The following is a 25,882-nucleotide window of genomic DNA, read 5'->3' as shown; positions in this document are numbered from 1 at the left end:
TATGAGTGCTTTATTTGTAGATTGGTGGCTAGCACCTGCCCTGATGAAAAGCCGTTGGATTCTTTCCTTAACGAAAGCTGATGAAGTCCAAACTCCAGATTAGGCATTTTCACCAGGCTTTTTTGAGCTGAGCTAATTTATTCTCTACTAACACAAGTGTTCTAAATTAATTTAAGCAGTGAATCACACTTCTCTTTGTGTTTGGTCAGGTCCTGGGTGCTAGTTCATAAATGGTTTGGTTTTTATATGTAGGACTTTACATATTCACTGACATTTTTAATCATCTGAATATATAAAATATATCATTGGGGGAATGTGTTATGATAAAAAGAACGTTTGGAGTTGGAAACCTTAGGTTTAAATTCAGACTGCTGCTTAACCTCATAGAAGTCATTTACACTGTTAAGCCTGTTTCTTTAGCTATAAAATGCAGTTAAAACCCACTAAGTTCTGAGTATCTAGAGTAAATTGTACAGTTCTATGCAGATGATACTTGACACTAGTAGTCTAGTAAAGGATGTTAGAATGATGTGTAAATGGCAGATGGTTTCATTTTTAAAGTTTTTCTCACACATTTAATCATCACGCATTTATCTTTTTCTACCTTAAAATTTTTTTCAATACATATTTTAAAAAATCTTCCATTGGCTATATATACATATGTACATACATATACATACAGCTAATTCACCTTGGAATAGAGCTTGGTAAAGAAAATTGCCTTTTCTGTATCATCACACTATGCTGGAAATTTTCTGTTTTTCTTTTTGTTATTTTAAAGCACAAGACCAGGTGAGATGGCTCACACCTGTAATGCCAGCACTTTGGGAAGCCGAGACAGGAAGGTCGCTTGAGACCAGGTGTTTAAGACTAGGCTGAGCAACATAACAAGACTTCATTCCTATAAAAAATAGAGAAACTGGCTGGGTATGGTGGTACACACATAAACTCACAGGTACTAGGAAGTTCGACCCCGGGTATTTGAAGTGCAGTGAACTATGTGATGCCACTGCACTCTAGCCCTGACAACAGAGAGAGACTGTGTCTGCAAAAAATATGTAATAATAATAAATAAATAAATAAGTACAAAACTTGGACTCTCTTCCAGGTGCTTACAAATTAGTTGAGAAAATGACTCATGTTCAGACAAGTATAATCAATATAACAGTTAATACAAGTTAAATATTGTGATATGTTAAAAGAATAGGATGGCATAGTAGTGCAAAAGATTTGGAGAAGGGGCCTGTGGTTTCTGTTGTTTACAGAAAGTTTGTTGTATTGATTTAACTGGAGAGAAATGGGGCACCAAGGAGGACTCTTCAGAATCCTTAATGCTTGTCTTGGAGTGAGGTCAGCAACAGACAGTTTGAGTTCCTCCCACCAGCCAGAAAGTTTAATGTATATTGTTTCCTTTAATTCCTCATAATCCTGTAAAGAAAGTGTCCTAGTTTTACAGATTGGGAAACAGGCAGAAAAGAGTTAAATGACCTATCCAAGGGCATTCAGAGTAAGCAGGAGAATTGGAATTTTAACTCAAGGACCTGTGATTTCACAGTCCAAGTATGTTGTTTCCACTTTACTACATGTGGTTACTTCTAGGAATTTAAAATTTAAATCGGGTAATTAGGCCACTAACATTTTTGTAGTCGGTAACTTTAAAGATTCATGAAAAGAGAGGTCTTTTTAAAAATGTTAAGAGTTTTTAAAGTACATGTTATGTATGAATGGGCCTTTGACTTTAGCCTTCATATCTTGTTGGGTTGATATTTAAAGTTTCACTAGAGTTGAGGTTAATTGTATCCATTCTCAGTTTTTCTGTCCTCCTGACTTCTCTTATACTCGGGGCCTCAGAAGTCATGGGTGTCTTTTTATTAAAAACAAAGCAAATGAAGCAGAGAATTGTCTTCTCTTACTATAGAGGGAACACTTGCTGCAGATGATATTTTATTTTATTTATTTTATTTTTTTAAGGAACCAAGTTTTCTGCTAGCAGATGATATTTTATGTGTTACTAGGCTTTGGGAGTTGTGACTGGTATGGTCATATTAAACTTTCACTTTAGATAATATTGGTAAACTCCTGTGACCCTTTGTCACTCATCATCTGAACAGAAGCTTTGGATGAATAGCTTCAAAGTTTTGTGTATAGCTCTGAAAATTTTTGTAAATTTACCTCATGGTTTGGAGGGAGGAAGGTAATAATAATTGTCACTTACTGTACTCCTATAATGTGCGAGGCACTGTGCTAGATCTTTTAGAGACATTATTTCTAATCCTGACAAGATGGCTAATTGGGTGGTAGTGGGTGCTAACTGAACCTTTTTATAGGTGTAGTTCATAATTGTGAGTGACTTGTGCCAAGATCTTGTAACTAGTATGTGATAAAGCCTGAATTCAAATACAGGTCTTTCCAGCTCCAAAACCCATGCAGGCTTGGAGAGTTAAAGAGGTAGAGAATGTTTGTTTACACCCTCATCTTGGTACATTTTTCAGCAAATATTTATTGTATGCTGATTTAAGAGTAATTTTTTGTCCCCTTGCATCACTCGCCGCTTCCTTTGGCACTACCAAAGTTTCCCTCATTTCCAGAATTTCAGCTTTGAATTTTTGGTACACTGTTCTAAACAAAACTAAAATGGAACCCAGAAAATTAATCTGTTGTCTCTAAATATCAAAGAAAAACATGCAGTTTTAGTGGTTGAGTATGGTGACAGTTTTTTAAAAAATTGCTTAGCTACTAACTTAAATTTGGAGAAAAAACTCTTGCCCTCAGATTCTTGGTAATTAGTTATTTTGACCATGTATTTTGATTGACAAACTGCTTTTGTTAGCAACTGAAAGTTTATTTAGTTTTAAATATTTAATTATAAAAGTAATATGTGCTCACTATAAAATTCACACAGTATAGAAGCATATGAAGTAACTAAAAGGTCTTACCCCTTGTTTCCAGCAGGGGTAACTGTTAACAGCTGAAACGTCAATTTTGAATTATTTTCTGTGAAGTGTACTTAAAGAGAGTGAAGGAGAAAAGTTGATGTCAGACATAATCATTGTGAAGTTTTTATTAATCCCATACCCCAGAGGCTATTAGTATGTAGTTTAATAGTCTTGATAATTTTCACATTAAAGTTTATCTGGCCATTCTGTCTATCATAATTATGATTTTTAAAAAAATTTGATAAGTGAGCTTAGTTTTATGTGTTTTCAGGTATGACATAAGAAGCCAAAGTAACATGATTCCTGTCTTAGTCTGTTTTCTGCTCTGTAACACAATAACACATACTGGCAATTTATAAGTTTATTTGGCTCATGGTTTTGAAGGCTAGGAAATCCAAGAGCATGACTCTGGCCTTTGTGGGGCCTTATCCTAATAAGGTGGAAGGGCAGGTGAGCGTGAGACAGAGCAAGAGGGTGCTGAACTCACTTTTATAACTAACCCACTCTTGGGATTAATCATTCATGAGGGCAGAGCACTTGTGACCTAATCACCTCTTCTAACATTGTTACATTGGGGATTAATTTTCTAACACATGAACTTTGGGGGGATACATTTAAACCATAACAATTCCTATCATATGGGTGAATCCATTCTAGATGAAAGAGAATGAATTTAGCTTCCATTGAACATTTTTTTTTTTTTTTTTTTTTGAGACAGAGTCTTGCTTTGTTGCCTAGGCTAGAGTGAGTGCCGTGGCGTCAGCCTAGCTCACAGCAACCTCAAACTCCTGGGCTCAAGCGATCCTTCTGTCTCAGCCTCCCAAGTAGCTGGGACTACAGGCATGAGCCACCATGCCCGGCTAATTTTTTCTATATATATTAGTTGGCCAATTAGTTTCTTTCTATTTATAGTAGAGACGGGGTCTCGCTCTTGCTCAGGCTGGTTTCGAACTCCCGACCTCGAGCGATCCGCCCGCCTCGGCCTCCCAGAGAGCTAGGATTACAGGCGTGAGCCACCGCGCCCGGCCCATTGAACATTTTTTTTTCTCTCTTTTTTTGAGACAAGGTCTCACTCTGTTGCCTAGGCTATAGTGCAGTGACATCATTATAGCTCACTGCAACCTCAAATTCCTGGGCTCCAGAGTTCCTCCTGCCTCAGCCTTCCGAGTAGTTGAGACTACAGGTATGTGCACTACACCTGGCTAATCATTGAACTTTTTAAAATACCAGGCCTTTTGTTGAAAAATACCAGGCTTATATTATAGCTGACATTATGAAATTTGTATTTTTGGAGTACTGTTTGTATAAAAACAACTATATACTATAGTCCTCTGCTGTTATAACTTTTCCCTCCCTGGTATATTTCTACAGAGGGTAGAATGTTGAAAGTTGTGTTAATGTCAGTCAACTTTCTCTTGTAAAGTATTCACTGACATGTGAATCTTGTCTGATAATCTAGATTTTATTTCATGAAAGAAGAAAATTATTCTCATTTAATTAAAAAAGTTGACTTCATGTACTTGTGACTGTATTGGGCGTATGCCATTGCTATTTGTTTACAGCCTTGTCCTACTCTACCTACCTAGAAATCATTTGTGTTATGATAGATGTGCTGAACAAATTTACAAGGGTGATAAGTCATTGAATAAAACCCTCTGATTAAAATTGTTTCCTCACCTCATGGCTGGGCATGGTGGCTTATGCCTGTAATGCCAGCATTTTGGGAGGACAGCCGAGGCATGAGGAATGCTTGAGGCCAGGAGTTTGAGACCTCATATCTACAAAAAGTAGAAAAGATGAGCTGGGCATGGTGGCTCATGGTGATGCTTACCTGTGGTTCCGGTTACTTGGGAGGCTGAGGTGGGAGGATCACTTGAGCCCAGAAAGTCGAGATTATGGTAAACTATGATCAGGCCACTGCACTCCAGCCTGGGTGACAGCAAAATCTTCTCTCTAAAAAAAGAAAAAAATAAATAAATTTTTTTATCCCCTCAAATAACATTTTTTTCCTGGTTATAAAAGTAATAGAAGCTTACTGTAGACTACTAAAAAGTTATAAAGAAGAAAATATCAATGATGATCTTATAATCTGAAAGTGCCGATTTTTTCAAATCTTTTCTTATGTATGCACAAAAGGTTTTTTAAAGACAATAATGGGATTATATTAACAATGTTCTATAATCCTTTCATATAACTGTCTTTTTTGAGGTTTTAGAATTCTTAGTAGCAATTTAGATTCAGAAACAAGCTGAATCATCCCCTACTTCATATGTTAGGCAAGAAAAGCATTTTACCTAAATAGAATTTTGAACCTAAAATCTATTTTACTTATTTTTTAAAAGCATATTGTTCCATGCTCTCATAATAGTGACTCTTTAAAAGGTATAGTAAATGTTAGTATTTGCATGCAAAAGTGGCACAGGTACCTAATATGTACATTAGTGAATATCAGGATTATGTTCAGATGATAAATAATGGAAATAGAACTCTAAACTGAGAGTTGGAACAAGGGTTCTGTGATGGACCCTCTCACAGATTTCTAATGGAATGTATAGTTCATTTTTTTCCTCCATCTGTTAAGCAAAAGACCAATCTAATATATTAGCAAAAACCACATAAATGGTTATTGATCATTCAACTTCATGAAAACTGTGTAGAATAAAACTCATCCTCAGTGAACTCCATTGCTTTTATTTACTGTTTGAATCACCAATATTGCTAGAGTAGATGAGGAGTTGACTTATAGGAAAAACTGATAGCCAAAATAATTTTTCTCTTGTTACTGTCTTTGATGCTCCACCTATCCACTTGTTTAAGACTGTTGTTAATTTTCCTCAACGTACTCCTTTACATTCAGGCCTTAATCTATGCCATTCTCACTCTGTTAGCTTTTTGGCCGGTCTGAGTGCAGTGGTGTTTACAACTAATGGATCACAATCAGTTATGATTCCTTTATTCCTTCTCCATTCTCCCTGCTTCAATTGACTAGCCTTAAAAATATATGTGTGTATGTGTGTGTATACATCTATCTACATATATATAATACATATATAAAATATCATGGTATTATAAATTCAAGAAGTTCAAAAAAGTTTTTGCTGATGGTAATACTACTTGTGCTTCAAAAGCAACTTTAAGGTGGTTTTTGTTTTTTAATTTCAGCATGATTTATGATGAGATGTAACTTGAGAAAACATAAAATGTCTTCTATAGTTAATGTTTAAGAAATGTAATAAGCTAGCTTTTTGAAGTGATTGTTGTTTATACCTATTTTGCCAATTTCCTCGTTTTTTTTTTTTTAACTTTTTAATTTTGAGCTAAATTGAGATTTACAGAAGAGTTGTAAAAATAGTGTAGAGAGTTCCTGTATACTCTTCACTCAGCTTCCCTTAATATATTGCATACAGGGTATATTTATCCAAATTAAGACATAAACATTGATACATTATTAACTATAGACTTTATTCCAGTTTCTCTAATTTTTCTATTTCTTTTTTGTTTGTTTGTTTTCTTTTTTTTTGAGACAGAGTCTCACTCTGTTGCCTGGGCTAGAGTGCTGTGGCATCAGCCTAGCTCACAGCAACCTCGAACTCCTGGGCTCAAACTATCCTCCTGCCTTAGCTTCCCAAGTAGCTGGGACTACAGGCATATGCCACCATGCCTGGCTAATTTATATATATATATGTGTGTGTGTGTGTGTGTGTGTATGTATGTATGTGGTTTTTTTTTTTTTTTAGTTGTCCAGCTAATTTCTTTCTGGTTTTTTTTTTTTAGTAGAGATGGGGTCTCATGCTTGCTCAAGCTGGTCTCGAACTCGTAAGCTCAAATGATCCTCCTGCCTCCACCTCCCAGAGTGCTAGGATTATAGGTGTGAGCCACCACACCTGGCCTCAAATTTTTCTATTAATGTACTTTTTCCGGTCTAGGATCTAATCCAGGATATCATATTTTATTTAGTTGTTATACCATGCTAGCTACCTCCAATCTGTGATGGTTTCTCAGTCTTTCTCTTTTCACGATCTTGACAGTTTTGAAGAGTGTTGATAGATAGTGTGGAATGTCCCTCAGTTTGCTTTTGTTTGATGTTTTCTCATGATTACACCGAGGTTATGAATTTTGGGGAAAATACTGCAGAAGTCAGTGTCCTACTCATCACATCGTATTAGGTCATACTGATTTATTACTGGTCATACTGGTGATTGATTTATTACTGGAACATTACTGGTGATGTTCACCTTGACCACTTAAGGTGATGTCTCTCAGGTTTTTCCACTGTAAAGTTATGATTTTTCCATTTGTACACTCTATTTATTAGAAACCAGTCATTGAGTACAACCCACACTCAAAGGGAATTAAACTCCATCTCCTAGGGGGCAGGAGTATTCATAGAATTTGTGGGGATATCTTAAAACCACCAAAGTAATATTTTGGGGGACATACTTTGAGGCCATGGAAATATTCTATTTCTCCTGGGTTTCACCCACTAGTTTTAGTATTCATCAGTAGATCTTCCCTGCAGCAATTATTAATGTGGTCATCTAATGATTTTCTATTTCTGTTATTCCTTCTATATGTATTAATGGAATCCAGTGAGGAAGATTGGTCTTTTCTTTCCCATTTATTTATTTAATCATTTATACTAGTATGAACTCATAGGTATTTATTCTTTGAGTTATAATTTAATACATGGTTATTTGCTTTGTGGCTCAAATTGTTTTGGTTTGGCCATTGAGAGAACTTTGAGGTTGGCTCTTGTGTCCTTTTAACATGCCATGCCCTCATCCATGTTTCCCCCTAGTATTTTTCCAAAAATGTTAATTAAAAGATGTCATAGATTTTCTTTGGCTGCAACTCATAATGAAAGAGACCTGATAAAAATACAAAACTAAAATGTTCTCTGATCTCTTAGCATGTGCTTTCGTAAAAGGCACAGTGCTAGATCCTTGAATAAACAGATGAATAAGTCAGTTTACCTTCCACACCCACAGATAGTTATGTCAAACATAATAATTGGGAAAAATAGACTAAACTTTTCAGGGTTAGAAGGTATGAAGTGTCATAGTAAATTAAATTTAAAAAGCTAGAGGAATTTCTGAATTGGAAACAGTAGATAGGATTTACTAGAATAATTTAAGAGGGAGGTGATTAAAATTATAAATCTTTATAGATTTCTAAACTTAGCATAATGTGGTTTTTTCATTTAAGTCATCATTATATTGTAGGCTGACAACTTAATGATCCCAATTCTGAGAAACAAAAAATACATTTAGGCTGGGCGTGGTGGCTCACACCTGTAATCCTAGCACTCTGGGAGGCCAAGGCGGGCAGATGGCTCAAGGTTCGGAGTTCGAGACCAGCCTGAGCAAGAGTGAGACCCTGTCTCTACTAAAAATAGAAAGAAATTAATTGGCCAACTAAAAATATCTAGAAAAAAATTAGCCGGGCATGGTGGAGCATGCCTGTAGTCCCAGCTACTGGGGAGGCTGAGGCAGAAGGATTGCTTGAGCCCAGAAGTTTGAGGTTGCTGTGAGCTAGGCTGACGCCGCGGCACTCTAGCCTGGGCAACAGAGTGAGACTCTGTCTCAAAAATAAATAAATAAATACATTTAAAGTGTTACCAATTACTAAATTAGCCTTGGCCCTTTGTACCTAAATTCTGGCCTTGTGCTCTATAATTTTAGATTTGCATATTTTCTAGCAACATTTTTACTATGTTCTTTTTTGTAAATGGTAGTTACAGAAAAATATGTAACTAAACTCTGAATTTAAAATGTCCCAATGCAGGTAACATGCTATTTATTGATCACACTATACAGGTGTGTGTATTTGATAAGGGGAGGTAAGGATATTTATGAGTTTGATTTTGTTTGCCTTTCTCCATCATGTAACTGTTGTCCTTTTAATGAGGCTGATGGCTTGTTTGGGAGAGAGCAAATAGTTTCTTTTGCAAAGATTGTCTTGTACAGAGTACTCTTAATATTATTTATAATGGTTTTGAACCTCAACTTATTAGAAACGCATAAATAAGGTTCAGAAATTGGCAGTACTGTATTTGTAACATTTAAAAAGAATGTAGTAGTTGAGAAAGGTGATTTTCAAAAGTTGCCTATTAATTTTTTCAAACTATAATGTAACTTGAACACACTTAGGAATGATACGTATTTTTTCCCCCAGTCTTATGGTGGTTCTGGAATAAAGTAGAGCAGTTGGTCTTTATGGTAATGATACCTCAGGCGATATCTGTGGCCCAGTACAGCCCAATTATTGTAACAAGTTTCAATACAGCTGATTCAGGAGATTTTTTTTTAGTGTTTACTGCATGCCTGGCACTGCCTCAGGGAGATTGGCAAATTGAGGCCATTTATTGTGTTGAAATTTTGTTTAAATATCAACCTACTGTAGTAGTGTCAATGCTCCTATATTCTTGCTAACTTGAATATGTGTAAATTCTTAACGTGTACTCATTGTTAATGTTCAGTATTTTTAAGGATTTATTTGGTTTAACTAATGAGGAACCTATCGATAAGAACTAAAGTCAGTCAACTAACTGAACTGCCTAATAGAAATTGTTTGCTATTAGGTATCAATAATTTATTAAGGGTAATATTCTACAGTAAAAATCCTTTTTTATTTTAAAATTTCAAACTGGAAAGGATGTTTATTATTTATTTAATTTAATTAATTAATTTATTTTTGAGACAGAGTCTCGCTTTGTTGCCCAGGCTAGAGTGAGTGCCCTGGCATCAGCCTAGCTCACAGCAACCTCAAACTCCTGAGCTAAAGCAATCCTACTGCCTCAGCCTCCTGAGTAGCTGGGACTACAGGCATGCGCCACCATGCCCGGCTAATTTTTTCTATATATATTAGTTGGCCAATTAATTATTTTCTATTTATAGTAGAGACGGGTTCTTGCTCTTGCTCAGGCTGGTTTCGAACTCCTGACCTTGAGCAATCCACCGGTCTCAGCCTCCTAGAGTGCTTGGATTAGAGGCGTGAGCCACCGCGCCCAGCTGGATGTTTATTATTTAAATCAAGGGTCCTCAACTTTTTAAACAGAGGGCCAGTTCATTGTCCCTCAGCCCGTTGGAGAATGTACTGTGGGCCCGGGATGATTTGGCTGCTAAGCAGGACAGGCAGCAGTGGCAAAAATACCCGAAAGGCTGGATAAATGTTCTAGGCAGCCTGCATGTGGCCCACGGGCCATAGTTTGAAGACGCCTGATTTAAATCATTCTATGCTTCAGTTCCCTCTCCTGATTGACTTGTTTAAAAGCATTTTATTTTTTTCTGTCACCTCTATTTTGCTGCTTACTGGCACTTAGGATTTTTTTTTAATCCTTTTCCTTAGATGTGATTAAGGACAATAGGTATGCTATGGTAATTTGGTAAAGCCAAATAAACAATGTTTATCACTGTGTAAACTTAGGTAACAGTTTACATAGACTGTGTTTGGTCACAGGACCCAAAAACATTGCAGCTTGTTTCTTCTGGTAAGCGCCACCTACTGGCAGGAAGGTCAATTTGCATGCCCTTTATAGCATTTACTGACTCAGTCATACAGGGTGTACCATGTTTCCCTGAAAATAAGACAAGGTCTCATATTTATTTTTCCTCAAGAAGACACCCTAGGGCTTATTTTCAGAGGATGTGTTATTTTCCTCTCAAAGCCTCAGCTTTGCAGCACACACAGAGTGGCCAGGACCTGTCAGGGGGAGCCGACCTTGTTGGTGGGGCTGCCCACATCTTTCTAGTCAGCTCTGGGATACTAGCTGTCACGATGGGGCAGTTGAGAAGGGCTGCTCGTCTTCATTACCGCTCTGCGACGAAATGCATGGGTTGTGTGGATATGCAGTGTAGCCACGCCCATCACTAGGCCTTATTTTTGGGGTAGGGCTTATATTGTGCAAATGCTTAGAAATCCTGCTAGGGCTTATTTTATGGGTAGGTCTTATTTTCGGGAAACACAGTAGTTAGGTCTCACCCACAAGTATGACCTACTGTCTCAGATTAAACTGGGTGTGCCATTATCTAATGAGAAAATAAGAAGCAAAAGCTGCTCTAGATGAGAAGGAATCAGTGAAAGATCTCTGGATACATGAAAAATCAGAATGAAAGGACATCTCCAAAAGAAAATTAAGTCCATACCAATGGAAACCAACCAAAATGATAAAGAATTTGGAATATGGATTGTAAGGAAGGTCAATGAAATACAAGAGAAAATAGAAACCCAATAGAAAGAAGCCAGAAACAATGCAGGAAATGAATGAAATTCACTAAAGAAATCAAATAATTAAAAATAATCAAGCAGACCTTTTGGAAATGAAAAATTCATTCAAGGCAATACGAAACACAGTGGAAAGCCTTAAGAGTAGGCTAGATCAGGCAGAAGAAAGAATCTCAGAGCTAAAAGACAACACCTTGGAATTAAACAAGTCAGCCAAAGAGAACAGAGAAATAAGAGAAACAAAGCCTACAAGAAATATGGGATTATGTAAAGAGGCTTAACATAATACTCATAGGCATCCCTGAGAATGAAGAATAAAATAATACAAGGGCTGGAAAAACCTATTTGAGGGAATACTTGGAAAATTTCCCAGGTCTTGCTAGAAATCTCAACATCCAGGTGCTAGAAGCTCAATGGACTCCTGGGAGAGTAATCACCAAGAGGCAATTACCACAATATATAGTCATCAGACTGGCCAAAGTTAACACAAAGAGGAACTCCTGTGAACCATAAGGCTAAAGCATCAGGTAACTTACAAAGGAAAACCTGTCAGTCTAACTGCAGACTTCTCAACTGAGATCAGCCAGAATGGAGTGGAGCCCCATTCTCAGTCTTCTCAAACAGAACAATGGCCAGCCTAGAATTTTGTATCTACAAAACTTAGTTTCTTACATGAGGAAGAAATAAAGACTTTCTCAAAGAAGCAAACACTGGGGAATTTGTCAAGACCAGACCTACACTGCAGGAAGTACTCACATCTGCAATAACTCCCCACTGAGTCTGGTTGAATGGATAAAAAAAATAAAAGCCAAGTATCTGCTGTCTCCAGGAAATTGATATAACCCACAAGGACTCATTCAGACTCAAGGTGAAGGGGTGGAAAACAATATTCCATGCAAATGGAAACCAAAAGAAAGCTGGTGTAGCCATTCTCTTATCAGTTAACACAGACTTCAAGTCAATAAAAGTAAAGAAAAACAAACACGGTCTATATAATGTTGAAGGAAACAATTCAACAAGAAGACGTAACAATCCTCAATATTTATGCACCCAACACAGGTACGTGCAGGTTTATAAAGCAAATCTACTTAATCTAAACAAAATGATAAACAGCAGCATTATAATAGGTGGGGACTTCAACACCCCACTGACAGAATGGGACAGATCCTCCAAACAGAAAATAAACAAAGAAACAATGGTCTTAAATAGTACTCTAGAACAAGTGGTCCTAACATATTTATAGAACATTCTTCCCCAAAACTACTGAATATATGTTGTTCTCATCAGCTCACGGAACATTCTCTAAGATTGATCACATCCTAGGCCACAAAATGTGTCCAACAAATTTTCAAAAACAGAAATTATGCCATACATCTTCTCAGACCACAGTGGAATAAAATTAGAAATCAATTCCAACAGAAACATTCAATTCTGCACAAAGTTGTGGAAATTAAACAACCTACTGCTGAATGATTATTGGGTCAAGGAGGAAATTATGATGGAAATCAAAAGATTCTTCAACCTAAATAACAAAGGGGACACAAATTATCAAAATCTGTGGGATTTTGCGAAAGCAGTCTTAAGAGGATAATTCCTAGACTTAAATGTCCGTGTCCAAAAGACAGAAAGATCACAAATCAACAATGTAATGAATCTTCTCAAGAAATTGGAGAAGGGGCCGGGCGCGGTGGCTCACGCCTGTAATCCTAGCACTCTGGGAGGCCGAGGCGGGCGGATTGCTCAAGGTCAGGAGTTCAAAACCAGCCTGAGCAAGAGCGAGACCCCGTCTCTACTATAAATAGAAAGAAATTAATTGGCCAACTGATATATATATAAAAAAAAAAATTAGCCGGGCATGGTGGCTCATGCCTGTAGTCCCAGCTACTCGGGAGGCTGAGGCAGAAGGATTGCTCGAGCCCAGGAGTTTGAGGTTGCTGTGAGCTAGGCTGACGCCACGGCACTCACTCTAGCCTGGACAACAAAGCGAGACTCTGTCTCAAAAAAAAAAAAAAAAAAAAAAAAGAAATTGGAGAAGGAAGCAGAAGGAAAGAAATAACTAAGGTCAGAGCAGACAAAATGAAATTGATTCCGAAAGAATTATATGGAAGATAAATGAAAGCAAAAGTTGGTTCTTTGAAAAGATAAACAAAATCAGCAGTTTTCTCTCTAGACTAACCAGAGACAGAAAAGAAAGGTCCCTAATAAGCTCAATCAGAAATTGAAAAAGAAGATATTATAACTGATACCACAGAAATACAAAATATCATCTCTGAATACTATAAAAATGTCTATGCACATAAACTTGAAAGCATTGAGAAAATGGACAAATTCCTGGAAACATATAGCCTCCCTAGGTTCAATCAGAAAGAAACAGAATGCCTGAACAGACCAATATCAAGTAACGAAATTGAAGCAGCAATAAAAAACTTTCCAGCAAAAAAAGTCCCAGACCAGATGGTTTCACAGCTGAATTCTACCAGACCTTCAAAGAAGATCTGGTACCTATATTGCAGAAATTGTTTCATAACATTGAAAAGGAAGAAATCCTCCCCAACTCATTCTATGAAGCTAGTATCACCTTGATAACAAAGCCAGGAAAGGACACAACAACAACAAAAAAAGAAAACTACAGACCAATATCCCTCCTGTATATAGATGCAAAAATTTTCAATAAAATCCTAGCAGACTGAATTATTCCACTGTACATGAAAAAAGTAATCCACCACTACCAGGTGGGCTTCATCCCAGAGGTGCAAGGATGGCTCAACATACACAAATCTATAAATGTGATTCACTACATAAATAGAAGCAAAACAAAGACCATATGATCCTTTCCATAGAGGTAGAAAGCGCATTTGACAAATTCAGCACCCTTTTATGATAACTCTTAACAAAACAGGCGTAGATAAAATATACCTCAAAGTTATAAAAGCCATATATGATAAACTCACAGACATCATACTGCATGGGGAAAAATTGAGAGCATTCCTGCTTAAAACTGGAACCAGACAAGGTTGCCCACTGTCACCACTTCTATTCCATAATGAGAATTGTAATCTAAATTTAAATCGAGGAACATTTGGATTTCACCATAATTAGGTAGCATTTTTTGGGAAACTAAATCACAAAGAACAAAATTGAAATTATATATCTTCTAGAAAAACAATGTAAAAATTCTAATTTTTTGTGTGTTTTTGAAATTGCTTAAAAGAAAACAGAACTGGTTGAAGTTGGGAAGGATATACAATGGATTTCTTTGGAGATCCTGGGCAGACAGTCTGTTGTCTCAGGTCCATGAAGGAATCCCTGGGGATGGTTTTGAGTTAGGTCTGACAATGGTTGATATACATAAAGAGAGCCTAGTTTTCAATGTTTCTGAAAAATGCTTTATTACAAACTTAGAATGTTGGTAAAGTTCTGTGCTTGTATAAATAGCCTTTGATTGTATCACATTTCTAGTGTAAAATATTTATGATGAGGGCTTTCAGAAGTTAAGGGATCTTTTTTTTTGAGGGGGGAATTCCAACTGGATGCTAGGATAGGATTTAAAAGTCCATTCATTGGAGGATTGCTATGAAATAATTAATTGATCTTGGAATTTGAAGGAGAAACTAACAGTTCATTGGCAAGAACAATGGAAAGTTAACTTTCTATATTCTAATACTGTAGAAGAGTGGGATTTCTTTACCATATGTCTCTTGTGCTCTCCAAGAATGCATATCACTTATGTTTCCTTTCATTGTTTCCTAGTAAATGGAAGTTCACTGAACACAGAGATCATTGGTGGCATGGCCTCTCTTTAACTTTTAGATAATTCTGTCTAGTTAAGTGACCTATCGAGAGGGCTATTGTTGGGTACAGTTTTAGCTTTCTTAAGTCATGCATGGGCTTTTCAGGAGTTGTAGTCTTCAGGGTTAGTTGTTCTTGACTGTATTTTTGTTGTTGTAGAACTTACAATGCAATATGGTTTTATTAATATGATCTTCTTTTTCTTTCTACAGTGATTACTTATTCAAGTTACTTCTGATTGGCGATTCTGGGGTTGGAAAGTCTTGCCTCCTCCTTAGGTTTGCAGTAAGTTGAAATGCCTTCACGATTATTGGTACAATAAATGCTGTGTTTCCTAGGTAGACAATTAAACAATTTTATTTAGAATAAGTAATTCTTCCAGAGTTTATATATTTAAAGCCTCTAAATATACATGCCCAGTAGTATCTGGCATGTATACCAGATACATGCTACAGATGGACTGTTAAATAGAAAAAATGTTATTGCTTTTAAAAGAAATTCAGCAAAGTGTGGTTATAAAATGAGAGTGTCTTAGTACTTTAGGTAGAAGTCAAACAGTGATTCATTCAAAATAGGTAGCAAGATAAGGGGGAAATAGTTTGCTTATGTTGAAGGTGACTTGAGGAAAAGAAATTCTCAAGTTAAACTTTAGTAGCATACAAAGAAAAAGCAGGCCGGGCGCGGTGGCTCACGCCTGTACCCAGCACTCTGGGAGGCCGAGGCGGGAGGATCACTCAAGGTCAGGAGTTCAAGACCAGCCTGAGCAAGAGCGAGACTTTGTCTCTACTAAAAATAGAAAGAAATTAGCTGGACAACTAAAAATATATAGAAAAAATTAGCTGGGCATTGTGGCACATGCCAGCAGTCCCAGCTACTTGGGAGGCTGAGGCAGTAGGATTGCTTGAGTCCAGGAGTTTGAGGTTGCTGTAAGTTAGGCTGACACCATGGCATTCTAGCCCAAGCAACAGAGTGAGACTCTTGTCTCAGGGAAAAAAAAAAAGAAAGAAAGAAAGAAAAAGAAAAAAGCAGGGCTTGGTACAAACTTTGTAGGACAGTGGCATGCGGTTTACCGTACTGAAACCGACAGACTTTTGACCTAATGGAATTCACAATCCTTTATAGTCTTTATCAGCTGCCTCAAATTTTGCATGTTTCCCTTCTTAACTGCCAGGATCATTGGTTCTCAGAGTATGGACCAAAGACCCCTGGAGGTTACCAAGACACTCTCAGGTGGTCCGTGAGGTCAAGACCATTATCCTAATATTATTAAGGCATTACTGTTTACTAAGTAAATGTTTATTTAGTAATATACTAACACACAAGAAATTTGCCTTTTCACTGTGTTGACATTTGCTCTGGTACAAAAGCAATGGTGAGTAAAACTACTTTTTGTGCCAAGGCAGTGCTAAGCCCCAAATGGTACTCTTAGTTATGGTATTCTTTACCTCTGTGCACTCACAGGGATACACACACACACAAAAGCCATTTTCACTTGAGAATATCCTTGACAAAATAGTAAAAATTATTTTTTAAAAAATTTTGATCCTTGAGTATTCTTTTAAAAGGATTTTGTGTGAAGAAATAGGTACGCATAAAGCACTTTTTACTGCGTACTGCATAGTTGAAATCTGAACTAGTTGTTCTTTTCATAAAACAACTAGGAATACCTTTTTTTGTTTTTTTTAAAAATTTCAAAGAATAGCTAGCTAACAGATAAATTATTGTTATGCAGAATTGGGTATTTGGCAGACATTTTTTTTTTAGATGAACTGAGACTTTCAACCAAAATAGCTGAAAGTATTTGTTGCCTATAATAAAATTTAAGCTTTCAAGGGAAAATTAGAATTTTTAAAAATTTATATTTCATCACTATGTTTGACTGTGTCCCAAATACTTATTTGACTTTTCTGATGAGAAGAATGGCAGTATTAATGGAGATCATTTAAAAAATAATAAGTGATATATAATTTCTTTTTATATAATGATTAGAAATAAGACCATGGAAATACTAGAATAAAACATAGATGGGTCTTTAATTTTGGTTGTGTGAAGATATTTCCTAAAATAGAAAAAGGAAGAAAGGAAATATTGTTAAATTTGATTGCATTAGAATTAACTTTTCAAGTGCATAAAAATATAAGAAATTAAATGGCGCTAGCAATATGTGAGAGAGTGTTGATATTCTCAATGTATAATGAACATTTACACATCAATAAGAAATACGTGCAAATACATGAGCAGGCAATTCACAAAAGAAGAAATACCAATTGCCAATAAACATGAAAAAAGAATTAAACTTTATTTGTAATTAAAGAACTTTAAGTTAGAATTATATATCACTTAATTTTTAATAATTGGTAAATATTAAAATTCTTAGAATAATTCTTAGAATTCAATCAGCAGATATAGGGGAGGTGGGAATACATTGCTTAAGGTGTTTGTGCCTTCAAAGAGTATCCTGTCTGTCTGGCATGCCCATTGATTTAAGTCAGGTATTCAGTACTGCCTATGTAGTAAAATAACCTGGGAAGTATTTAGCAAATATTGATGCCTATACCCCCAAAATAGAGACATTGTGGTGAAAGCTATAATAAAGAAATGTATAGTAAGCTTTGGGAGCACAGAGGGAATAATCTTAACTCTATTGGCTGAGGAGTTGGAGAAGTTGCTTGAGCAGACAGTATTTCCTGTACTCAAAATTGAAGAATCAACAAAAAATTGCCACATGACCCAGGGCCTTAGGAGTAGGGTTATACAGAATGAGAGTCTGAGAATTTTAGGCAGAAAGAATTGTATGTGTGATGGCTCAGGCATGGGAGTAAGGGTCATTCAGGGATTTATAAGAATTCAGTATTTCTAATCAAGCACCTGGCATGTAGAAGTACTAAATAAATGTTTATTGCATTCATTTTGTTCTCTACTACTTTCTATAGTAACTGATACTTGGAACTCAATCACAAAATAAATAACTTTTAGAAAATGAATACTTAGTAACAGGAGCATTTTGTCACATTGCATTCAGTGCCTTGAAAATGTGTATTCTTTTACCCAGTGATTCTCAATATGCAGAAATGTGCTTATGTGAGGGAGGATAAGTCAATATAGTATCCTCTAATCACTTGAAACTCTCTCTGATTACATTTTACAGGTTTTTTTGTTTGTTTGTTTCTTTCTTTCTTTTAAGAGATAGGGTCTTGCTCTGTCATCCAGGCTGGAGTACAGTGGCACAATCATAGCTCGCTGCAGCCTCTAGCTCCTGGGCTCATGTGGTCCTCCTGCCTCAGCCTTCTGAGTAGCTGGGACTACAGGCATACATTACCACACCCAGCTAATTTTTCTATTTTTTGTAGAGACAGGAGTCTTGCTCTGTTGCCCAAGTTGGTCTCAAAGTCCTGGTGATCTTCTGCCTTGGCCTCCAAAGGGCTGGGATTATAGGTGTGAGGCACTGTGCCTGGCCACAGTTTTCTTTAGAGATCTTTTTTGTTTTAATTTCATGCATGAATTAGATTTAGCATTTCCAAGACTTAGTCATATTGTTTTCATGTAACCCTTTTTCCTTTGTTTTTGCGGGAATGTTGTAATGGAGATATCAAACATGTTGTTTCCTCCTTATCTACTTCAGGAGGCATTTCTAAAAACTGAACATTTTCTTTTTTTTTTCCTTTTTTAATTTTTTTCAACATATTAGGGGCATAAATGTTAAGGTTATGTATATTGCCCTTGCCCCCACCCCGAACATTTTCTTATGACAGTGCCATTGTCAACCTAAAAAATTTTATAAATTCCAGATTGTCTCAGAAGTGCTCTCTTGATTTTGGTTTAAATCATGGTCCACACATTCCACTTGGTTGTGTTGTTTAAGTCTTTTTTTTTTTTTTTTTCAAGCCTATAGCACCCAATATTCCCAGGCTGTCTCCCATCCAAATATTAAACAGGCCTGACCCTGCTTAGCTTCCAAGATTAGATGAGATTGGGCGTGTTAGATTGGGGGTGGTATGGCCATAGACTGTTGTTTAGTCTTTTATTTTATTTTTTTATTTTTTTTGTCTCTTGCTATTACTTGTGATCAAATGATGTTTAGTCTTTTAATTTAGAGTTTTATATCTCCCTTTTTTCATTTATGCATTTTTCGTGTCATTGGCTTTTTGCACAAAGTGGGGCATTTGTCTTGTAGGTTGTCCAACATTCTAGATTTATCATTTTGCTTCTTTGTGTTAGGAACTTATTCCTTTATCCTTCTTTGTGTAATAGAAGGAAGGCCTAGAGCTGTGCTGCCCATATGGTAGCCACTAGTTCTACATGGGCATTCAAATTTAAATTAATTAAAATAGAAAAAATTAAAAATTAAGTTTCTTATCTCATAAGCAACATGGGGCTAGTGGCTACCATATTGGCTATGTACAGCTTATGGACCCTGTCATTGCAGAAAGTTCTGTTTGACATTGCTGCTTTTATTAGGCATTATTAAATTTAATTCCAGTTTTGTTGGCAGAATACTTCCTAGGTAGTGATTTGTGGTTCAAATAATGATAGTCTGGTTTCTCCATTTATGTATCTTTTTACAAGAAACATTTTCACTTAAAGAAAAATACAAGTTTTGTTTCCATTCTGAGTAAAATGTCATGACAGATACTTGAGAGAAACAGGTATAATTTTAAAAGTTTAACATTAGGTTAAAAAGTTGACAAGACACGTAATGTTCACAGGAAAAGTTGTACACAAATGTTCATAGCAATATTATTCATAATAGCCCAAAGTGGAAACAGCCCACATCAAATGTCCATCAGCTTATGAATGGATAAACAAAATGTGGTATATTTGTACAATGTGTTATTATTCAGCTATAAAAAAGAACAAAGTATTGATACATGCTGCAATGTGGATGAGCCTTGAAAATATTATGCTAAGGGAAAGAAGCCAGGCACAAAAGGCCAGGCGTTGTATGCTTCCACGCAATATGAAATGTCCAGAATAGGCAGAAACAGAAAGTATATTAATGTTGCCAGAGTCTGAAATAGGCACATCTATAGAGACAGAAAGTAGATTAGTGTTGCCAGAGTCTGATGGGGAAAATGGGGAGTGGATGCTAATGATTACCGGGGTTCCTTTTGTGTTGATGAAAATGTTCTGGTTGTAATTCACAACCTTGTGACTATACTAAGAACCACTTCAATTATATACTTTAAAAGTGTGAGTTTTATGTTAATAATGTACATTATATCTCAATTTTTAAAACTCATAACTAGGAAATAAAATTAACTCCTAAAAAAAAAAAAATCCCTAAGTGGAGAGTAAAATGATTTGTTACTTTGTGCTGAATAAATGGGGTGGGGGGTCGGAGTTTTGCTGATTAGCAAATAGAAAAATCATTCATAATCATTGAAATTATAACACCTTTTTCTATATGATGTATATAAAGAATTTGCCAAGAGATGTTTGGAAAAAATAAAGAATGGCTATTGAAAAAAATTTAAGGAAAGAAGAAACTGTTAAGTAATCAATGCGTTGTAATCAGAACATGAATTGAGTACTGAAGCGGGGGAGTGGCTGTTTTCAGCATGTTATGCTTTATAAACTTTGTTTACAAACTTTGTAGATAAAACTAAACATTATATTTTAAAATTTACTCTGTTGAACATTAACTATTTTCCCCTTCAGGATGATACGTATACAGAAAGCTACATCAGCACAATTGGTGTGGATTTCAAAATAAGAACTATAGAGTTAGATGGGAAAACGATCAAGCTTCAAATAGTAAGTGATTTTTGGCTAGAAATTTTTTGGAAATTTGTAAATTTGGATTCTGTTATTTGTTTTGTATATTTAATATGCTAACAAAATAGAATATAAAGCATTTTAAGAATCATGCACCTATGATAGATTGGTAGAATAAGAATTGTTTAGGGCCAGGTACAGTGGCTCACTGAGGCCTGTAATCCTAGCACTCCTGGAGGCCAAGGTGGGGAGGATTGGTTGAGGCCAGGAGTTTGAGAACAACCTGGGGAACATAGTGAGACCCTATCTCTACAAGAAGTAGAAAAATTAGCCAAGAGTGGTGGTGTGTATCTGTACTTCCAGCTATTTAGGAGGCCGAAGCAAGAGGATTGGCTTGGGCCCAGGACTGGAGGTTGCAGTGAGCTACAATGATGTCAGTTGTACTCTAGACAGAGGGACAGGGTGGGACTCTGTGTCAAAAAAATTTTTTTTTGTTTAGATTAAAAATAATTTTTCTAAGATTGCTTTCCTCATTGAATTTTCTGTTGATAAAGCAGAGAAATTCATGTTTTAAGTTAAACTTTGTGCTAGTCTTTTTATCAGTGCAAGACTTAAGTTCAAGTTTACTTTGTTCTACAGTGAAAGTGTTATAGACTGTTTTTTGTTTCTTTTACTGTGCTGAATGCTGAGGAACATTAAAGGAAACCTAGGAGAGGTTCTTTTGTGGCTTAGTTGAAGAGAAACATTTATTAGATTTAGTCTTGTTAGTATCTTTATTAGATAGTATGTACCAGCTCTGTAGAAACATAGAATTTCGTTGGGAAGGAACTTAGCTTTTCTAACACATTCATTTTACTGCTTGAGAAATGGATGCTGAAAGATTTAATAACTTCCCTACAGTTACTGGCAGAACCAAATGACTCATAGCTCTGTATCTTCATTATTTTGTGTCCCTGCACCATCCCATCCCCCCCATCCATCTTTGCATCCCTAGCCCCCAGTTAACCATAGGCAATTGAAGTAGTTGTATTTTTTTTTTTTAAGACAGTTTTATTCTGTTGCTTAGGCAAGGGTGCAGTGGCATCATCATAGCTCACTGCAACCTCAAACTCTTAAGCTCAAGGGATACTCTTGCCTCTGTCTCCCAAGTAGCTGGGACTACAGGTGCACACCACCACACCCAGCTAATTTTTTATTTTTTAATTTTTCTTATGGTTGTGCATCTTGGTATGTTGTTTAGGCTGGTCTTGAACTCCTGGCTTCAAATGATACTCCCATTCCTGCTGCCTCATCTTTCCAAAGTGCTAAGATTTATAGATGTGAGTCACGATGCTGGCCTATATTTTTGTTGTTGTTGTTTGTTTTTTAAGAGATCATTGTCTAGGAGTAATTTTAACAAAAATCCTTATTGCTTTTATTAAAACCAAGGTTTTTTAAATCTAAAAATTGAGGTGGCTTCATGGTATTTTTAAGTTTTTTTCTTAAACCCAGAACTTTAATGTAATAATGTGTTTGTTTTTGGTGTCTGAGCCTAAATGGTTGAAGTATGGTAAATTGCTATTTATTTATTTAGAGACAGAGTCTGGCTCTGTTTGTTGCCTGGGCTAGAGTGCCATGCAGCCTAGCTCACAGCAGCCTCAAACTCCTGGGCTAAAGCAATCCTTCTGCCTCAGCCTCCCGAGTAGCTGAGACTACAGGCATGTGCCACCATGCCCGGCTAATTTTTTGCATATATTTTTAGTTGTCCAGGTAGTTTCTTTCTATCTTTAGTAGAGATGAGGTCTCGCTCTTGCTCAGGCTGGTCTTGAACTCCTGACCTTGAGCTATCCTCCCACCTCGGCCTCCCAGAGTGCTAGGATTACAGCCATTAGCCACCACGCCCGGCCGGGAAATTGCTCCTAAAATGAGTTTTAGTAAAAGTATTTGGAATCATCTTCTGTGTTTTCCCTAGGATTAACATAATGCCTGTCTGAAACGGCTGAAGTATTGTCTTGACTGGTAGTTACCCAAATTTGGTCGTTTTAGCCCTTTCCGTGTTGGTAAAATGTACTAGCAAGTGAGTTTGTCTTAAGTGCAAGAGTACTGTGGTCAAGGGGGTTTAGGCCAGGAGCTTTCCTAATGAAGTCAGTCTGTTCCTGCATCCATACTGACTGCCTTAACATGGTGTTAAGGGTTGTAGGGAATGTGAAAAGTATGAGAGTATTTCCTTCTCTCAAAGAGCTTATAATTTTGGTATCATTATTGCAAGCTTAATTGTAGGTACTGTCTTCTTTCTGGACTTTCAGATATTTGACAGTTACCGTGCAGTTTAGTAGTGTGAACATTGAGGGCTTATGTTTCCATGTCAAATCTTGATGATCTCTGCAACTATGAAAACTAAACTATTTTCTTTCTTCCTACACTCCTCCAATGCTATTTTAATGGAATTGTTTGGATTTCTTGATTGTTTTCTAATAGTGGGACACAGCGGGCCAAGAAAGATTTCGAACAATCACCTCCAGTTATTACAGAGGAGCCCATGGCATCATAGTTGTGTATGATGTGACAGATCAGGTAAGTTCCAAGAAGAGATTGTTTCAGTGACAAGGCAGGAAGTTACTAAACAGATTCATTTAATTTGCCTGTAAGCCCTCATTTTTATGGCCGAAAACTTTGTCCATCCCCAAATATAAATGGGAATCACATTAAAACGTTTGTATTATTTTGCGTAATAGAAAATTAGTAATTAGTTTTACATTTGCTTTCAAGGAACTCTAGTTGTATTTATTATTAGCTAACTTTGATCATGTAGCCAAGACACTAACATATATAGGCAAGAATTTGTAGGGAGTTGCAGGTTGTTTTGGTTTATACTGTGTTCTTGGGGGTACAGAAATTTGCCTGGTAATTAGACCTTGCCTATCATAATTGCCAAAAATAGAATTAGAAGTCTCTGCCTGTGGAGGATATGGTTCAGAAATAAGGGATTTAAATAGAATGAGCTGTAGGATTTTAGTAGGAGACTATCTGAAGATTAGCTGTGAGAGAGGGCAGGGGATATAGAGAAGTATATGGGACAGTGTTAAAAATGTGGTCCAAGGGTTATAGCTAACTGTTCTTTTGATGTGAAACAGCTGATTTCAGGGTCCCCCTTTTTTTTTCTATAAAGAAAAAGAATAAAAGATAAACTTTGAAAATGGGAATTTACCTTTATTGTAGCAAATATCAACTCTCACCTCATCTATGAAATCATAGCTAATTAGGACATAACTTAGACATTTAGATTCAGTGCCATTGTTAGCACCAGGTGGGTGATACCAACAGGAGAAAAAATGATGCTAATTGTAAAAATCTCTAGTTATTACCAAGAAATATTTTAAAATGAAAACTTTCTTACCCCAAATGACTGGAAAACAAGTATCTTTATTAAATAACATTTTCGACATCTCTAGTAATAACACCTAGTAGGTCATCTTATTCATAAATCAAAATTTTTTCTAATTTCAAAACCAGGTTTTACAGTACATTTAGATTGCATCTTTCAAAATAATTGGGTTTGCCTGAGTTGTAGTTTAATATTAAGCTGTATTTCCCTTTCAAGTGAGGTATTTTCATCTTCAAGCCTTCATGTTCTTGTCATTCATTTAGATATTTATAGTCATTTTAATATATTAGTTTACTCCTTTCCTAGCAGGATGTTTCTCTTTGTCACTTGCTTCAGTAGAGCAGTTGTGCCCAGAACTATATTATCATACTTTAAAATGTTTGTCTTTTTAGGAGTCCTTCAATAATGTTAAACAGTGGCTGCAGGAAATTGATCGCTATGCCAGTGAAAACGTCAACAAGTTGTTGGTAGGGAACAAATGTGATCTCACCACAAAGAAAGTAGTAGACTACACAACAGCAAAGGTATGTTTAAAGTTTGTTTTTCAAACTAAATTTGAAGGTGTTGAATTTTAATTATGTATTGCTGTAGAGTCATACTATGGCCACAACCACCTTAACTTTTAAAAATATGTGTAGCACTAGACTACTTTGACAGTGACAATTTATGTAGTGTCTGTTTGGATCCTGTGCATTTAGTCCTTCCTCAATCTCCATCATAGATGGTAGCAATACACTAAGTGAAAAAGATTTTTCAATGTTAATTGTGCCTTATTATTCTCTTAGGAATTTGCTGATTCCCTTGGAATTCCATTTTTGGAAACCAGTGCTAAGAACGCAACGAATGTAGAACAGTCTTTCATGACAATGGCAGCTGAGATTAAAAAGCGAATGGGTCCTGGAGCAACAGCTGGTGGCGCAGAGAAGTCCAATGTTAAAATTCAGAGCACTCCAGTCAAGCAGTCAGGTGGAGGTTGCTGCTAAAATTTGCCTCCGTCCTTTTCTCACAGCAATGAATTTGCAATCTGAACCCAAGTGAAAAAACAAAATTGCCTGAATTGTACTGTATGTAGCTGCACTACAACAGATTCTTACCGTCTCCACAAAGGTCAGAGATTGTAAATGGTCAATACTGACTTTTTTTTTATTCCCTTGACTCAAGACAGCTAACTTCATTTTCAGAACTGTTTTAAACCTTTGTGTGCTGGTTTATAAAATAATGTGTGTAATCTTTGTTGCTTTCCTGATTATCAGACTGTTTCCCGTGGTTGGTTAGAATATATTTTGTTTTGATGTTTATATTGGCATGTTTAGATGTCGGGTTTAGTCTTCTGAAGATGAAGTTCAGCCATTTTGTATCAAACAGCACAACTGGTGTCTGTCACTTTCCATGCATAAAGTTTAGTGAGATGTTATATGTAAGATCTGATTTGCTAGTTCTTCCTTGTAGAGTTATAAATGGAAAGATTACACTATCTGATTAATAGTTTCTTCATACTCTGCATATAATTTGTGGCTGCAGAATATTGTAATTTGTTGCACACTATGTAACAAAACAACTGAAGATATGTTTAATAAATATTGTACTTATTGGAAGTAATATCAACTGTATGGTGATAAGTATTGTTTTAATTCTTATGGTTAAAGGGAAATAGAGCCTTGCATTATATTTAAAAACAGCCGTTTGTGTGTGCAACCAAGGCATTCTAGACCTATCTTAGAGCAGTATCCAATATTTGCTTTTCTAGGTAATATACCCAGTAAACAACATAGGGAGGCTTCTGTGCTGAATAGGGATTTAACCAACTCTAGCAGTTCATGGAGCTCAAATTGTATGGAAAACAAGTTTAGAGTAC

At 36.3% G+C, this 25,882-nt stretch overlaps 1 protein-coding gene across 2 annotated transcripts in view; it reads left to right on the top strand.

Moving 5' to 3' along the window:
- RAB1A (RAB1A, member RAS oncogene family) overlaps positions 1-25,626 on the top strand; it is a 31,947-nt gene extending 6,321 nt beyond the window's left edge. The window contains exons 2-6 of one of the 2 annotated variants that reach the window (XM_012764942.2): positions 15,161-15,233; positions 20,607-20,702; positions 23,121-23,216; positions 24,420-24,551; positions 24,813-25,626. In XM_012764942.2, the coding sequence (XP_012620396.1) occupies positions 15,161-15,233; positions 20,607-20,702; positions 23,121-23,216; positions 24,420-24,551; positions 24,813-25,010 (595 nt within the window). In that variant the 3' untranslated portion in view covers positions 25,011-25,626. The remainder of the gene's footprint in view (positions 1-15,160; positions 15,234-20,606; positions 20,703-23,120; positions 23,217-24,419; positions 24,552-24,812) is intronic. The other variant, XM_076000832.1, reaches the window with a different exon arrangement.
- Positions 25,627-25,882: the final 256 nt, after the last annotated feature.

The sequence above is a fragment of the Microcebus murinus genome, chromosome 3 (assembly GCF_040939455.1).
Source record: "Microcebus murinus isolate Inina chromosome 3, M.murinus_Inina_mat1.0, whole genome shotgun sequence".
Taxonomy (NCBI): Eukaryota; Metazoa; Chordata; class Mammalia; order Primates; family Cheirogaleidae; genus Microcebus; species Microcebus murinus.
This window is presented reverse-complemented; position numbering and strand designations above follow the sequence as displayed.